This window comes from Tachypleus tridentatus, chromosome 10 (genome assembly GCF_004210375.1).
Source record: "Tachypleus tridentatus isolate NWPU-2018 chromosome 10, ASM421037v1, whole genome shotgun sequence".
NCBI classification, from domain to species: Eukaryota; Metazoa; Arthropoda; class Merostomata; order Xiphosura; family Limulidae; genus Tachypleus; species Tachypleus tridentatus.
In genome coordinates, this window is record NC_134834.1 from 136,143,488 (window position 1) to 136,162,526 (window position 19,039).

Below are 19,039 nucleotides of genomic sequence, written 5' to 3' on the forward strand. Positions count from 1 at the left end.
ACTTTATTTCAACACTCAAATTTTGTTAAAACTTTCTGGCAATGCATTCCCAAGTTAACTTCAATACTTTAAGGGTTACAACAAAGACAAGCATTTTTAATGGGTTTCAGGTACTGGTAACCCAACACTGGATTTATCTGCTTTTATACATTGGTAAATCCAACATTATGTGGTCCAACACTATCCCTGAACTTTGCCAAGACCATTGCTGTAACTTCTGAGTCTTTGCTGGCTGTCAGGGTTTTTGATCTTTTTCTTTTTCCACAGTTTGCCAATCTTTCAAATTCCTAACCTGGGGAATCTCCTCAGTCTAAGTCAGTCTTAGTTGATTTTATGTCTCAAGTTTGTAAGTTTATAATTTTTTAACTCTGTTGCTTATTTAACTGAGTCAACCTGGTAGTGGAGAAGTAAAACTGACTAATTCCAAATTTTGAAATATATGTTCATGAAATGTGGTAGGCTTTTAGTCAGCAATATGTGTCTGTCATACATACACAAGTAAATGTGATACTATATTTTTTTTGTACCAGAGATGTGTCTGAAATTATGAACTCTATCTGACTCAGACTCTAACAAGTTGAAGTTCTTGGAGATGTTCACATGAAGAATAAAAATATTTCTGTCTATCATACATTTTGCAAATTGGATTTATTTAACCTACATATTCTCTAAAATACATGTCTGAAGTTTTGTTTTGGTATCCCTGTACATTGAATCTGGTGTTATCTCTACTCTAGCATGAACTGTTGCTAAATAAGAAGTGTTACTATAACATGAAATGTTGGTAATTTTGACATCAGATTATTATGCATCTGATAATATAATACTATGTTGAAGGGCACTAAATATTGAACATTGAATCTAGAAATCATGTTATGTATTCCAGCTGTTGATTGAAAAACCTTGTGAAACATGTCAGATAGTGAAATTAAAGTTTAAAAACCTGTTTTATTTTGTTTTAATCTGAATCATAGCTCTGTGTATATCTTGAAAAATATATCATGAAAACCCTGTTTGATATTAAACAAAATTAGCTCCTGTTTTGTGTCATCGTTTTTGCCATTATCTTAATAAATGTACAGTAAAACCTGTCTAAGGCAGAATTGCATGGGACCTAGTAAAATTTCTGGCTTAAGCAGGTTTTCCGATTTAGACAGTGAACATGCATTTCCTTAATTATATATAATTTTTTAGTGGAACCTTATACTTGCTTGACTCAAGGGAAGTAAGATGTTTGTGGATAAAATTATTATACTGTTTATTCTATATTTATTAGAATAAGAACAAAAATAGACATTCAAAATATACATAAGTGCACAAAATCTTAATCAAATTTGTTTGAAGAAAGTGTCCAATTTCAACTGTTTCATTTTTTTAATGGGCTTTATCATGCAATTAAAAGAGAAAGCCAATTCTACGGCCTTTTCGTGAAGTTCATTTTCCCCCTTCATTTTTGCATACAATTTGATAGTGTTAATATAACTTAACACTTGCGATGAAGTAGGAATTTCTATTTCCTCATTGTCTTTTCCATTTTGTTCATCTTTTGAATCTCTCACACTGTAACCATCTTGTGATTCTATTATAGATTTTAAATTTATTTTATCAGTTTCTGTTAAAACAGTCTTGTCGACATTCACAGAATCATCTGCATCAATCTTCTCAATCAGAGTTTGGATTTCACTAGAATCGTCACAACAAACAACTTCTCCATAATCTTCGCCATTATCAAGAATAAATCCACAGTTTGAAATTGCATCTAACACGTCAATTTTCATGGTCATTTCAGATGCTCTCTTACAGTCGTCCATATTTTCAAAAATATGCTGAAGCATCAATTTTCTGTATTTCAATTTTATACACTGTATAATTCCATTATCTAGTGACTGTAGAACTAATGTTGTACATGGGGGTAGAAAGACTAAATGAACATTTGAAAGTTGAACTTTTGGGTGACAATTTGCATTATTTAGGAAAAGTAGAATATTTCTATTTTCTTGTTCCATTCGTTTGTTTAATTTGTTCAAAAACTACTCAAATATAGCACTTGTCATCCATGCTTTATTATTTGCTTTCCATTCCACAGGAAGTTGATTCTTCCTTAAATTTTTAAAACAGTGCAAATTTTCACTTTTACCTATTACCCATGGTTTCTCTAGTTTTCCATCAGCAAATGCAACCAAAAGTACAGTCAGTCGTTCTTTTGAATAGCGACCTCCGGAATAATGACGGCAGAAAAATGAACAATATATTTAACCAATACTTACTGTAACAATATGTCTGAGAATTAATTAATATTTAAAGAAATTATTAATTAAATAAAAAATTAATATTTAATCAAAAACATTTTTTCTGCCTTGCTCAGGTTCTAATCCTACTTGTTGATAGATGAGGTAGGTGAAAGATAGTTTTCCACCCACATTATGCATGTTCTACCATATAGAGGGCCTTTTATGAGAGAAATCTTAAGGTAATGCTGCAAAATTTTGATATTTCTGGCTTGTACAGGTTTCTGCCCTATGTAGTTTCCTGCTTAGACAGATTTTACTGTATTCAAATATTAAATTAACTGAATGTTTGTGAAAAAATATATTAAGAGTGGTAATTTAGTACATATGATTGATAGATCATGTAGCTTAAACCATTTCTAATGTGTGATATTGGCAGCTGTGCATCACTTATTTTTAACTTTCCTTTTCTGTAGGATTTGTTTGTCAAAAACTGTAAAAACCAAATACTGAGATCATGTAATGGTAAGTAAACGTTCTTCAGTTTTTTTTACCACTCATTGAGGTTTTAATAGTAAGGTTTTTTTTCCATCAATATAATGTAAAGAAGAGAATTTTTTTTTATAGTCTTTATGATAAAACGTGTCATTTTGTTTTAACATAATATATGGACAACAAAGTGCTATTTGGAACTTCAATATTGTTCTTGCACATTCATCCTTGAAAAGAGGTAAAACTTTAAACCCACTTTTTATTTTTTAAGAAGTTGTTGATTTCCTTCTTAAAATCATGTAAAGTGCTAACCTTTACCACTGTCAATGGCAATTCATTCCATAAGCCAATAATCTTGTTAGAAAAATGATATTGTCCTAAGTGGAACTTAGTCATGTTGTATTAGTGGATATTATTAAGAATATAAATAACCATTTGTTGTTATTAGCATTTTATTATATTGTACATTACATGAAGCAGACAGAAAATCAAACTACAGTAAAAATTGAATCTTGTTAGAATTCGTAGTTTTTCACATTTCTAATAAATGTTCATATAAATTACATGTAGCAGTACTCATGTTTTTAATAGCTTGAGAAATTGTTTCAACAGAGACCATTAGTTTTGTCAATGATAGTTATACTTCTGTAAGGTTACTGCTGGTTCTAAGCTGTGATATAATGAAGGTTTGCTTGAGAATGATTAAAGTGAACAGTTTTATGTTCATTCAAATATAGGGATTTGCTTTCTTGGAAGAAAAAAATTTTTATTGAAATGAAAAACATTTGTTATAACTGTTTAAAACAGTTGAAGTCTGAAAAGAATTTATGGGACTTTAATATTGCCAAAAAAATTGTACAAGAAGATTTAAACTAATATCATTATGCAAGGAAATTAAAATTTATTTTACAGATCTCCTAAGAAGGCTATCTCGTTCACAAAACACTGTTTTTTGTGGAAGAATATTAGTGTTTTTGGCAAAATTCTTCCCCTTATCAGAACGTTCAGGTATGAAAAAGATAAATCAATATTACTATTTGATACATGTTATATTTATAATCATTCAGTTGTAGTATAGAATCAAAATGATTATTAATGTTATTTTCATATTAAATCTAACTTGTCAGTATCTGCCAGTAGAAAGTTACTTGCAGATTTTTATAAAGTACAGTCTGTAATATTAGTTTTTCTAAAACAAGATTTAATGAACTGCAGTTGAAAGATATTGGATCATCTGTAATAAATATTACATATTGTTAAAATACAATAGAACAATAGTTTGAGTTTCTTTTATAGCTGTATTGGTAATTGTATAATTTAAAAGTTCTTTCTTAAAAGTATATGCAAGAAATTATTGTGTACTAAATGTTTGTAGTTATAGCTTTGTTTTAAAATGATTCTGTAATTACAGAGTAGTGTACTTTGCCTAGAAATTGATCTTCAAGACCGTCTTCAGTTGTTTAACTTTTTTTACCAGTATTACAACTCTGACAGCAGTGTAGTGGGTTAAAGTTTGAATGTGATTTAAAAAAATAGGAATATACAATATTGTACAGATAATCTTTATTTTTTCCATATATCTCAGGTTTGAATATCGTCAGTGAATTTAACCTTGAAAACATAACAATATACAGTTCCAAAGATGATACTTCATTAGCAGATTTTATTAATGAAAAAGATGAAATGGAGGAGGGGGAAATGGATGACACTTTGTGGTAAGAGTGGCTTACATTGCCATATTAGGTATATAGTCTAGTGCAAAATGAATAATTTGGTAAAGGGTTGCTATCTGTTGTACATTTTTAATACCACTCGTGAAGTGAGGTATTTTACACTTTCTGTCAAAAATAATTTCTGTGGTACAGCATTGATTACATTTTGTTATAAATACCTCAATTACATGTTTCAAATATTACTTTTAGGAGTTACATTTTGTTAACTGTAATATTACATTTAGATGTTTTGAAATTTGTGTTACCTATTAAATTCAGTGCTTGATTATTTAAAAAATATTAGCAGCTGTGTTTTTGTTCTCAGAATTTTACATTTTCAATTATTTTGAAACATGCATAACTTCATAAAGAGGATGAATACATTTAAAAACAAATGCAAAGAATGAGTAGTTTTTGTGATCTGTTCAGAGATGAGAAATAATCTTTATCTTTTTTATCTCAGAACAACTGGTGTGGGTATTAACACTTTTATTAATAAGGAGAGAACAACATTTCAACCTTCCTAGGTCATCATCTTTCTTACGCTGAAGATGACCTAGGAAGGTCGAAACATTGTTTTTTCCTTATTAATAAAAGTGTTAATATCCATACCAGCCGTTCTGAGATACATTTTTATTTCAAGTGAGTTTCTTGTGATCAAGAATCTTTTATCTTTCACTTTTTAGCCCTGTGAGTGTTGATTACAACATTTACCGAAAGTTTTGGTCACTGCAGGAATTTTTCAGACAGCCTAATTTGTGCTATAATAAAATAAACTGGAAACACTTTGCTTCAGTAAGTGGAAATTCAGGTTATAGTGATTACAGTATTTCATTTGCATGCAAGATATTTGAAAAATATATTAAATAGATTCTAGTATCAGTCTTCTATTATTGAAAATGCAAGATTTTTAATTCACTGTTAACTACATGTGGTGGATGCTTGTTTAATATGCAACCTTTATGAAAGGTATTTAAGAACAGATAGATCAATTTCTATTGGAATAAACCAGTACTTGCAGAAAAATATTTATGTTGTTGAAATATTTGAAGTATTGAGATTGAAATAATCATTAAAAGTTCCTTCTTTCTAAATAGATACAGTGCCATCTGTAATTTTACATTTTATGATACCTTTGATAGTTATTTATCAGTTAGAAACACTTTACTTCATGATTCGATCATTTTTAGTTGTGTATCTTGCAGTTAATTCAGTATTATATAATCTTTGTTAGTGTATTAGGAACTTCTTAGCTAATGATTTGATAATTAGTAATATATCTAGCATTTTAAAACACTTTATTTCATGATTTGATAATATTTACTAGTGCAATTAGCAATTAAACACCTTACTTTGTTTGATAATCCATACTAATGTAACTAGCAATTTAACACCTTTGGTCATGATTTGGTAATTACGGTAGTGTATTCAATAATTACAAACCCCTTATTTCATGATTTAATAACCATTATTAGAATATTTAGTAATTAGAAACACCTTCACAGATTGATAACTTTTATCTGTGTATTTAGTAGTTAGGAATAATTTACTTCATGATTTGATAATCTTTAGTAGTGTATTCAGCAATTTGAAACAACTTATTTCAAGATTTGGCAGTTTTTAACATTATATCTAATAACATATAATAGTCAGAATGACCCTGTTTGCAAAAATTATTAACTTTTATTAGTGTGTTTAGCAGTTACAACCTCTAGTAACTACCTTATTTAGTGCTTGTTATAGTTTTTTGTGTTACAACTTTGAAGTTGGGAAGTGTATCTTCATGAAATTTTGCAGATTATCAGAAAAAAAAAAATCAGGACTTTCATTTGCAAAATATCAGATTTTTCATGTAACTATTTCTTCTGCCTTTTTTCTTTTTTACATGTAGACTATCCAACATGCAATTTAATTTTGATTTTAAGATAAAAAATTTTTTATGCATCAGTAAATTTCCAAACTTCATATGTCAAACATTTGTGATGTCTAGATAATTATTGGATGTTTCTTAAGAAAAATTTTTTATTTTATCTGTTATTTTCATTAATGAACATGTACATGTTGGGTAGATTTGACCAACCTTGTAACCATGATAAAAAGAATTAGGAAATGAATATATATTCTTCTTCTTTTGTTCTAGAATGATTACATATAGTAGTATTAAAACATAAAGGTTTAGTCTAAACTGTTTAAGCTTAAATCTCAGCATTGTACATTTCTATATATTTTCTATTTTCATTATATTGACCTTACCAGCCATGTCTGGCTAACATTAAGAAAATTGTAATAAAGCAGAACATATTTACTCATGTTGCTGTATCCAAGAATATAAAATTGACCTTTACAAGATAACCTGTTTTAAACTTATTATTTTTAAAACATAAAACTGTAAATAAATAAATATAGAACACAATTATCTCTTCTAGTTACTAACTTTCTACTCATTTGCTGCTTGTTGTAAGTTATTAAACCTAGTCAAATTTCACGAGTTGAGGATGTAAAATGAAATAATTGTATTTGTTTTTATATATATATATATATATATACATTTTGAAATAACAAAAAAAATCATAAATTACTATATTAAGACCATAATTTGTCAAACTTAGTAATTAAGCTGTATTTGGGTCTCAAAAATTTGAAATTTACAGTTCACAAAAGACTTACCTTACTAGCTTAAAATTTTCTACCAAAAGAATGAGACTAACATCCTAATGCTTTCAAATGTCTAAGAAAGCCAGTAAAGGGACATTCTGAGCTTTCAATTATTTATTCGCATGTCGTACATAAAAGTAGGTGTAAGTAAGGAAATGTTTTTAAAAATCAAAAGACATAGGTGGGGCCACTGTGTTTGATCCAGTAAATGTTGCAGTATCTGAGCAAATAGAATAGAATATTCTGATTTTATATTCTAATTTGTCAGTATCAGTAATTTGAGCTCTTAATTCATGCAAAACAATAGATTATATTTGGACATCACAATCATCTAATTTGAAGCAATGCTACATTCAACATATGACGTACAAAAATTGATATTTGGTTGTATTCTTTTAATTTTTGCTTTTAAATTAAGAATTTGACTAATATATAATATAAAAATATGAATTATAATATACAATTTGATACCAAATTTATAGACATAAATAGTAGTTTAATAAACTTTTGAATACAAGTCAAGAAATGCAATGACATGGCCTTGGACTTGCCACCCATGTCAATAGGGTTAATGTATTTGGCAACTTGGAACCTCCAAGTTTTATAACCATTAATAGTGTAATTAACAATTATAAAGAAAATTTACATAAATATTTATAAAATAAATTCACCAAATACTTTTTAATGCTTTTTCATTAAATGGAAAATTGTTACCTTAGATACATTTGATATGTTTTTAAACATGGAAATTTGTAATTACATTGCGCTATTGTCATTAATTATTGAAGTTTGTTCTAGCAATAAATTTACAATCTCTTTTAAAATGGAATGTGGAAAATTATCACTTTGCAAATATCTTGATTTGTTTCAGTATTCTGCGGATGTTTTGTCAGCATTTGGTAGTTTCAAACTAGATGATGTGCGTACAACAAAGTGGAAGCTAAATGATGATACAGCTTCAACATCTGAAAAACCAGTTTACTTTGCAAAGTATCTTACAAATCAAAAGGTATAAAAGTTACTGTACTACTTGTCATTATTATTTAAATACTAGAGTTGGACAGTTAGTGGAAATTGAAATCAGTTAATATCAGACACATTAATTGATTGCATTCAGCTAATTGATGATTGTCACATGAGACTTTGAAACAAGGAAACAATAGTTATTATTTTTATGAGTTATAAAATTGATTGATTAAGCTGAACAGTCCTTCATTTAATTGAAGATAATGAGAAATCATAATACAGGTACCCCTCGATTTTGATAGGGGGTACGTTCTTGGAGAGTATAATGTATAAAGAATTAGCTTAAATTGAAAATTCTTTTTACATTATTTTAAAGATAAAAAATGAAGATGTGTTCTTGAACCAAATGTTTTGGCCATGGTAATGTAACATTTTTTTTCACAATAATGTAAGAAAAATATTTATTACAATTAACACATAAAAAGAACATGAAATAAAAATTTTTATTAATAAAATACTCTGCGAGTACAGAAGTTTTTGCTGCTTAATTTATTGATGTGATGGGAAGAGGATGAGAGGCTATAGTGATTACTGACTAGCGAAGGATCGTCAACTACTGACTTGAATTATATAGTAGTGAAAAGTAGCATAGTGATTGAAGGTATTTCAGTATTGGAACAAAGAAAAATAGTTTTATGAGCCATTTGAATTTTGTAATAGTGAAAAATTGTTTCATAACAGATAACTTTTACACAAATTTCATTTTAATGAGAAGTTAATTACTTTATAGTAAAAAACATAAACTAAATATTCATAAATCAAAGCTATCTGTAGCACTATTTCAATTATGTAAAAATTGGAAAAATGAAGAACATGATTAGTATTTGTGACATTAATTGATTTAATTGTAATATTCAGTTATTTTATATAACAATAATTGATGTTCATAGATAATTAACTATATCAAGTTAATTGCCAGGTTCTATAATAAGTGGCCTGGCATGGCCAGGTGGGTTAAGGCAATCGACTCATAATCTGAAGGTCATGGGTTTGAATCCCCATTGCACCAAACATTGCTTGCCCTTTCAGCTGTGGAGACATTATAATGTGATGGTCAATCACACTATTTGTTGGTAAAAAAGTAGCCCAAGAGTTGGCAGTGGGTGGTAATTACTAGCTGCCTTCCCTCTAGTCTTACACTGCTAAATTAGTGACAGTTAGTGCAGATAGCCCATGAGTAGCTTTGCGTGAAATTCAAAACAAACAAACTATAAGAAGTATAGCATTGAAAACCTACCAATGATTTTTGTTTGGGGGATTCAATATCTAGAGAGAAATTTCTGTGTAAAATGACCTGGGTGCATTTTCATGTATGATTTCAGACCATTTTTTTAATTCTACTTATACAAAAGTAAAGAGCATCATTCTTTAAAATAGCAAAACTCTGCATTTAGAATGAAACTTTATTTATTAAAAATAGTGTGTATTTCACATTCCCTTCATACCTGATGGTTAACCCTGCATAACACATTCTTCATCTCTTTTTTTTTGATATTTTATTTAATTTTTGCTGATATTAAACAAGGTTTAAATTAGTGTTTTTATGTACTTTTCTATACAAATTTACTGAATATTTCGAGTATTGTCTATTTTAGTTGCTGGAATTAGAACTGAGCGACATCAATTTCAGACGTTATATACTGATACAGTTTCTTATCCTATTCCATTACCTTCAGTCTCCTGTGAAGTTTAAACAGTAAGTTCACTTTTTCTTCTAGTATTTAGGTTTTCCTTCATAGTAAATCAAATATAAACTGTAGTAAAGCTTACTATCTTTCTATAGTAATTTTATCTATTAAAAACAGCTTTATGCTTCTTTTTCAATACCTCTGGTTAAAAAGAGAATACTTTGGGCACATAATTGTTATATAAATTGAGAATAAATTTTAATATTGTTCCTAATATGTACATTGTTTATTTGGTTGGTCAAGTTTTTTGTTGTTTTTTTTTTTTTATCCAAAAGCACTTTTGACTTGCAATATTAGACCTAGCATACAGTTGTACCTGTGTGTTTAGAGTTCACTGAAAATATTCAGTACTGTGCAAAAGTGTGAGGAAAAAGTCAAAAATTAATTTCAGGCTAGATTCAAAGAAAAATAGAAGGTAAATTGCAGGTGAAACATTAAAATTTTATTAATTTTCATATTTAGTTAGTACAACAGAAACACAGTGGAAGTGCTTGAATTCAACAAACAGTTAACATTTTGTTTGCACTTCTTTTGCTTTAAAAACTGCAAATAGTCCTTCAGGCTTTGCTGCAATTGTCCTTTGAGAATATACTTCAAATATCTCTCATACACTCCCATAAAGCTCCTTTGGAAGTAACTTTTGATTTATCAGCTTCCAATTCTGTTCAGTTGTGTTCAAGATGGGGTTATGTGGGAACCATTGTGTCATTTGAATAACTCCAGCAGCTTCTTTCTTAGTTAAGTAATTTCTGCATAGGTTGGATGAGTGTTTGGAGTCATAACCTTCTTGGTAGTAGAATCCTTTGTCAGTAACATGCAAACCATTGGGTATACCATGACAGATCAGTATTTGATGGTACTTGTGCTGATCCATTATTCCATCTATTTTGCAAATATTTCCTGTTGCCTCAGCATAAAAACATTCCCAAACCATCACAGTGCCATGGTTCATGGTAGGTGCTATGCACTGAGGTAAGTATCTTTCACCTTTCTTCTGCTGGACATAACAACCCTAAATTTTGAATCAGATATTTCAGACTTGGACTTACCCATCCATAACACCCTTTTCCAATCATCGATATTTCAGTTTTTGTACTTTGCACTTTTTTAGCAATGGCATGACAATAACACTTAAGACAATGCTAAACATTGTTTTTATGAAGGTTTATTTGTGAAGTATTATTTAATTGATTTCTTTCAGCATATATTGGTACCATATGCTAGCTTCTTTCTTTATATTTAAGACACTGCATAGGTTCCATGACAGTTATTTCAGACCCTAAGTGTCATTAATATTTTCATTTAAGCAGAACAGAACCCTTATGACATGGCCATGATACAAATATATGGGAATTATAAAGTATGATAAGTATTATCACCCTGGCTCATTCAGTTGTCAACAAGTATCAATGAAGTGTTACCATAGTGTTGAAATTTACATTCTATAATGGCATGGAAAAACTAGCCCCATCAAATGGAAATGATGACAGAATATTCTCTTGTCATAACAATTTTGCATAGTAATGTATTTGTACTTCAGTTTTGTATTCATTGAATGAAGAACTAGAGAGCAGTACATATCTAGTGTCTTAATAAATCATGATGGTGCTTCTTTTCAGTGAACTCCAACACCACAGTAAGGAATCTTTAATAACTATAAAACATTTACAAGTATTATGAATTCACCACCTTTAATGGGGCTTCATATTTATGTCATATTTTGGTATTACTCTCAGCTATTTGTAAAGGGTAAGTGCCCTTTTCAAACTGATATAGAGAAACATGCTAAAACAAATGATAAGTGTGAAATAATTTCAATAAAGAAGTTTATATTTAGCTCATCACTTTCTATAGTGAAAAAAAAAAATTTGTTCTCTGATATTAAATATCTGCTATTTTAATGCTTGTTTAGAGAGTCCTTTGTGTTAACAGATGAACAGCTAGGGTGGATAAAAGAAACTACAGCCAGGATATACAAGGTAAATGTGTGATATGAGGTAAAAAGGTACAAGTAAATACATTTTTGAAAAAAGTTGATTGTTGATGTAAAATATGAAGTAAACTCTATTTGTTTTCATGCTTGTTTTAAGAAAAAAAGGATTTCATTTACCCATATGGATCTTTTAATTTTTTGCATTTGTGTTACATGCATATTAGATGGTATATTGTCCATTACAGCTAGAAATCAGAGATGTTTAAAAATATCTCCCACAAATCACTGCCCAGCTTTACAGTCTGTTCAAGAACTCATTAGTTGGGCTGACAATGAGAGACAAAGGATTCTATGAAATTTTACTAATGTATGAAGTATAGTAGTAAAAAATTTGCAGTTTAAGGGGTTAAAGCCTGCAATATATTGGAAAATCAATAAACCTAAAAAGTATAATAAAACAAGAGAACTGAGATGTTTTTTTTCTTTTCATGTTTCTTTTAATTTGTCCACATTAGGTCAAAATTGGACTTTTAAAATAGTAAACTGCATATATGTAAGTTATTGCATGTCATAGGATCTTGTTATCATCATTCAATTCAGGTAATGAATTCTGGTTTTGAATGTAATGTTATTGGGCAGTGACCTGTTGGAGATCAAAGATAAATTTGAAGCACTACTTTTTACACACACATTATTTCGCATTACAATGGCTATATTAGGAGAAATATGAAAAGATATTTCTAATTAATATGTCATTGATGTATGTGTTATATTTTATGCATAAAATATTATGTTATTATCTAATATAATTTAGTTAATTACCTGTGTACTTCACAATATGATTGTTAGACTTACTTGGAGTGTTTCCTGAGTTTGTATGATTAGAACTGGATATCAACTTCGAATTGTACTGCTAGAAACATTCTAATATTTGTTATAACAAGTATATAATTGAATTATGTGCTTTTTTATATGACTTGTGTAAAAAAATACATTTTAGTGTATTTATTTCTTAAACAGTTTGAGTTGTTCATCTTTACCATAATGACTGTTAACTTTGGGCCAATAATTTGTTGATGCTTTCCAGTGTGATCCCAACTTTGTTGCTTTCTGACATAAAATCATTTTTTGATGTTTTTCATACTGAATGCGATGTTTACTGCTTTATGTCTTGAACACTTTACATATCTTTTCCCAAGTGATGTAGTTTGCTGCTTTGACTTAAATATGTTAATGATTTTCAGTGTGGCCACATCCTTTGGTAATTTGAGTAAGAATTATTTAAACCTTTCTAGCCAATCAGGTTAAATGACATTATTATGTTAAAAATGTATATTCATTACCTTTCCCTTCAATGATATGCAAAACAAAATTTAAAATGAAACATTCATATGTGGAAATTTGTTTTCATGAACATTTTATTGACATTTAATTTTTGGATAAAGTTGGATAAAAGATCTAAATTGCTAACAAATTGTATAGTGGATAATCTGTGGAGAGTTTATAGAGATGTGTGGTCTGAGATTGACCCCAGCTTCATTAAAGCTTGTTACAATGCAGATTTCAACTTTGGATTGTAGTTTATAATTTTGACTACCAGGATGTGCACAACTGAAAGTGAAGTAGTTGCAAGTATAGTGCATGGTCTCAAACACAGTTCTTGAAAATTTCGTTACCTTTTAGTGGTTAGACACAACACAAATAAACCTTGTAACACTAGTATTTTTTCAATTTGCAGCTTCTAGAACAGACTTCTTCAGATGGATCTAATTTTTCCAAAAATGTTGCGGTGAGTGTGTTGTTTAAAATGTGATATGAAATTAAGAAAAACAAATTTTGTATTCATGATTCCTTCATTTGTAAGTTTTTGTTCATATAGGTTTGATGTATATTTTGCTTAAAAGCCCCTTACAGATGTTTTATACATTTTTTTATGTTCATGTAACTAATCAAACGAGATTTCATAATAGATCATTCAAGTAAGATACTTAGAACTGCACTGAAATGATTAAGCTTTAGTTTTAATCAGTATTTGAAAATTGGTAGGACTTCTTTATGTGCAAACTATATTCATTGAATTTATTTCAGGTCTCAAACTAATATGAATGGAATAAATTACTTTTCACACTCCCTGTAGGATTGTTTTGAAATGATTGGTTTGGTTTCTGACATCATACTTACATACTTGAAACCACTTTTGATTCAGTTAATTTCTACTTGTGGACAGACAACCTGTGAAAATGTGATCTGCATTCAAGAATAAGTTACTTGAAAATCTGGTTTATTGATTAATTGTTTTTTCCACATTAATTTTTACCAGTAGTGTTGCAGATAATGTAATTTTTAGCTTTTCCAATGTTATGATAAATCAATAATTGTCACATTGTGTTATTCAAGATACCAGGTGGAAGCTTTCAAAAAAGACTAATTACTATCATTTATTTACACAGTACATATTATATATCTGTGATTTAAACTAATTTTGTGCTCCATATGATAATCTACTTTACCTGATATTAGAGGGTTTGTCCTTTAACATAATTAACTTTTTCTACAGTAGTATGTACTTGTAATCATATTCTTCATATTTTCTTGTTCCAATAGGTGGTTTTGTTCCTTATCTGTGTGACTATGTATTTTATTATTTGTTTCTTTGGTGTTGTGTTCTTGTAATGTTATACATGACTGTTTCATACTTTAATAGGTGGTTGTGTTCTTTATCTCATATGACTGTGTATTTCATAATGTTTGTAATATTGTATTTACTCTTATTATTACATACCTTATGTAATAATCATGTAATGTACATGTCTCTTACATGAGTGTTTATCTCTTCACTAATTTTACTGTCATACATGTTTACTTTTGGACATGATTTTCAGATAGCAACCATTAGATTATTTAAAATGCAGTGTAAAAAATCATATTTTAATAAAGTACTTTTCTCTATAAATGGTCTTTTTATGTTGTACGAAACAAAATGTTGGAGCACCAAGATCACAAATTTGTGATAATTTAAAACAATGAAAAGCAATTTTAGTTTAGAATTAATTTTGCTCTTACTAAGTTACCTAGAATATGTTGCTAAAATTAAATAAAAAGAATACTCTAAATGCTGCCAAGTGAGCAACTTTCACAATTGAAATAATCTCTTGAATGCCATAAGAGATTGATCAACCATAACATCAATATTGTTTTCTTCCATAACTCTGTGATTTCCATCAAAATTAAAATTACAATTGAAATTGTTAACCCACAAGTATTCATCATAATTAAAAGTTGTCTGCCATTTTTCATAAACTTATTAAATATAATTCATTTACAAAGCAGCACGAAAGTTTTTTGTTTTCAGTGTTTTAATAAACAAGATTCAGATGGTACTAGTTTTGGTAAACTAATTTGTATTAATATTTTAGCATATCTTGAAGAGAGAGGATTATTGGAATCAATGGAAGAATGAAGGATGTCCCAATTTTAACTTGCCTGGTAAACCTGAGAAAGAAAAGGAAGTTCAAAAACCAGCCAGGTTTGAAAATGTTTTTATTGTTATTTTTTAGTTTTACTAAGTAACATTTGCTTGCTAACACATGGGTCCAAGAAAACGAGAAAAGCAACTTTGTATTTTTACTATAAGAGATGGGGTTTGATCCTATTAGCTACTTAAGACATACAGTATTTTTACTTTCCTCTCATTTATAATACATAAAACTGTTAGTCGAAGACTAGTAATTCATATTTTGGAATATCTATCTTATCTCAGGATTGTGTCATGACAGTTTGATAAATTCTAATTTGTATGTGTATGTTTTAACTTTCAGAGAAAAAAGAAATGATAAATATATGAAATACTATTATAGGAATGCCATTTTCATGACTCATAGAAAAGTTATGGTACTATACAATACTGTACAAAGCATATCTTGAATATCACAGCAAACTTTTAATATAGTTTCTATCATGTTTTTAATTTTATAACTCTTATAAGAACTTAGACATGTATGATTAAATTCTCAAGGGATAATAGTTATTTTGTAAGTATATATCTATGCTTAAGAATAGGCAAAAAAAAATGTAAAAAGTAAATTGTAAGATACCTTTTATTTTTTTGTTTTTTACTTTATTAATTATGCTAAAATATTTTTAGGTTTAAAACTTATTGAGATGGAGTTGTAGTTATTTGTATTTAAATTCCAAAATAGTAATACCTCTCCTCACCCTAAACTTTCTCAATTCTGGTTTGTTCTCTAAGCATTGCTAAATTTTTTGCTAACAGCACACCAGTTTCTTATACCCTTTTTTTTTCTTGCCATTTCAGGATATGAGCTGATTACGTAACTAACATCCACCAGTCATAGTCATACTGCATCATCTATGCAGTTATCTCCATCTACTATTATAGCACAATTCTTATTTTTAAAATTGGCATCTTGGGTGTAATTGTGTATTTCTACTTGTTCTTTGATTGTGCTTGTTTACAAATTGTAATAAGTTTTAACTTTAAAATCCAATTTCTTGTGTGTGATTTCCATTGTTTCTTATTTGTTTTACAATTATTTATGTTTTCTGAATATTACTTTGTTCATATCAATTCAAGATTTAATTTGGCAAATGATGAAATTCTCACATTAGTAGACAATGATTCTGACACTGGTCCTCAGCTGACAATTTTTTCCTTCATGTTTTGATTTTCTGTGCAAAAGGATATAATTGCTGTATGGCAATTCCTTTCTGTGGCGTTTTTCACCTGTTACCATGCCTCCTTGTAATCTTCTGTGTTAAGTATTGTTCTTTTTCCCAGTAAATATGTGGTTAGTTTGTTTTTCAGTGTATATTTTTCACTCCCAGTAGGTATACTCAAGTTTAATGAACTTATTTTGTGCTTTTTTGGATTGGGCTAATTTCCACATTAGATAATTTAATTATTTCATATCTTCTCTATTCAGTAATTGGTTAGTTAGATTTTTTATAATGCATTTACCATGTAAGTTACTTTGTTTTAAATTTGCATTTAGAGTTTGATTATTACATTGTTTTCATTTAATTTTCATTATATGTTTAGGTAATTGTACCTTTAGCTGTTTTGGTTCATCAGTTTTACTCCTTTTTACTGTATGTTATTTAATTTGTAAGTTTTTATTATTTTACTACTAGTCACATCTAACTGTGGATTAAATTTGAGTCGAAATTTGTTATTGTTAACTGGGTGCCTTTTTATTCTCGTGTTCTTCAAGGTAGGTTTTACTTTCATATTCTTTCTCTTATAGATTCTTTGGGTGGGCTTGTATGTTCAATATTTAAGGTTCTTTTATGTTTCTTAGTGGTATTGTACTTAAGGTGTTATATATTGTTTTAGGTTGAATTTGTAGTTTTACAGAAATTGAAGCAAACAAACACTGATGCCTCTTTTGTGGGTGGGTGTTTCCTCAATTCCTGAGAGATTTTGGGTCAATGCTCAGTCAAGAAGGCTACTATCCATATCAACATTCTGGAATCTTTGGTAGTTCATCAAGCTCTGTATCATTTCCTTCTGCTCCTGCAGGTGCAAGTGGTTATGGTTCATTCTGATAATTCTGCTGTCATCATCTTTAATACCAAGCAAGAGGGAACCAAGTTTGTATTTGTGTGTTTTCAGACACTAGATCTCCTGTACTAGGCCAACCACCATGAGACTTGTGTTCCCGGAGTTATGAATCTTGTGATCTGTTGCTTTCTGTGGTGAGGGGACCTTCCAGAGAAGTTCTGTTCTTTCAGTTTACCTCCTCTTGGATCTAAACATTCACCCACATGTTTGCCGTGCATGGTGACCTGTGAAGGGGAGGAGAGGATCCTGGTGGTTGAGGGTCCAATCCTAACACACCACTTTGGCTGTGAATTCCTGCAGATGGGTGGCCTTGTGGTGGGTCCCCCTTGGATCAGTCAGCTGGTCCACTTGGGGTAGGGTCAACCAAGTACCAATGTTGGATGTTCTCAACAGGTGTTGTGGATATTGTATCTGATGCTGCTATTTAGGTATAGTGCTCACAAAACCCTAGCATTGCTGCAGTGTCCTTGTTTGGCACTGTAGTGCATTCCCTCATAGGGCTCCTTGGTGGGTGGGGTCAGTGGCACTAAAATATTCCTTTTTATTATGGATCCTCCAGATAAAAACTTAAATAAAATAATGAAAAAACAGTCCAAAGGTAAATGATCACGTCTTAAAGATTCTGAGTAGCAATCTTCAACATCTGTAACACCTGTTGCACCTCATTTTCTTATACTGCATTCTCTTTCAGACAAACCTTTAGGGCAGATGTCTCCCTTTTTCATTTAGAAGGGACTAGAGGGACTTGCTGACTTTCCAAAGTAAGTAAAAAAGCTTTGATTTGGTGACATATTAGTGAAAACACCCACATCTCAACACAGTGAGTTCCTCTTGCATTTAAAAGCACTTGGAGATATATCTATTGAGGTTACATCTCATGCTACTTTGAATTCATCACAAGGAGTTATTGTTGAGAGGGATTTGAGTCAGAGATTCTTGCTGGTTTCTTTACCCAAGGAGTTTCTGCAGTGTGGTGTATCTCCACTCACAAAGATGGAATTAAGATGCCAACCAATGTCCTCATTCTAACATTTGCATCACCTCATCCACCTGCCACCATTAAGGCAGTTTATCTTAACTGCAGGGTATGGCCATACATTCCAGACCCTTTCAGATGTTTCCAGTGCCAGCAGTTTGGTCACTCGAAGACGTCATGTCGTGGTTCCTTGATGCGTGCTTGTTGAGGTGGCAAGGACCATGATGTCTATGAGTGTGAAATGGACCCTCATTGCATTAGTTGCAATGGCTCTCACCCATTCTACTTTTATTCTTGCCCTAAATGATTAGAAGAAAAAGAGGTGCAGCATTTGAAAACGATTCAAAGCATTACTTACCCTGATGCTCGAAAGTAGCTGCCCACCACTTCATCTCAGACATATGTTGCTGCACTTCATTCCACTACTACAGTGGGAGTGTAGGTTTATCTCACTGTGCCTCCAAAAGAATCCTTCTCAAACCACATAAAAATTCTTTTGGCCTCCATGGTTAAGAAAGTTGATAAATCAACGTCAACATCCATCTTCTCTATCACTAACATTCATACCAACAAACCTGAAGATCCACTTCCTTTCGTTCCAGGTACGGGCATTTCTTTAGGTACATCTTTTTCTCCCACCCCAAGATGCAAAACTATCATTCATTCACGTCCTTATTTGCTGGAATCCTCTTCCAACAACAGAGACTTCCAGCTACAGACTGCCCTCAGTCATTTATTGAAGTGGGCC

General features: G+C 30.2%; 1 protein-coding gene across 2 annotated transcripts in view; it reads left to right on the forward strand.

Moving 5' to 3' along the window:
- The window catches only part of Hpr1 (THO complex 1-like protein Hpr1), a 44,035-nt gene that overhangs the window by 11,933 nt on the left and 13,063 nt on the right, over positions 1-19,039 (forward strand). For both annotated transcript variants that reach the window (XM_076463913.1, XM_076463912.1), the window contains exons 6-14: positions 2,705-2,753; positions 3,633-3,728; positions 4,306-4,435; positions 5,119-5,227; positions 7,959-8,096; positions 9,709-9,809; positions 11,714-11,780; positions 13,473-13,523; positions 15,151-15,260. In XM_076463913.1, the coding sequence (XP_076320028.1) occupies positions 2,705-2,753; positions 3,633-3,728; positions 4,306-4,435; positions 5,119-5,227; positions 7,959-8,096; positions 9,709-9,809; positions 11,714-11,780; positions 13,473-13,523; positions 15,151-15,260 (851 nt within the window). The remainder of the gene's footprint in view (positions 1-2,704; positions 2,754-3,632; positions 3,729-4,305; positions 4,436-5,118; positions 5,228-7,958; positions 8,097-9,708; positions 9,810-11,713; positions 11,781-13,472; positions 13,524-15,150; positions 15,261-19,039) is intronic.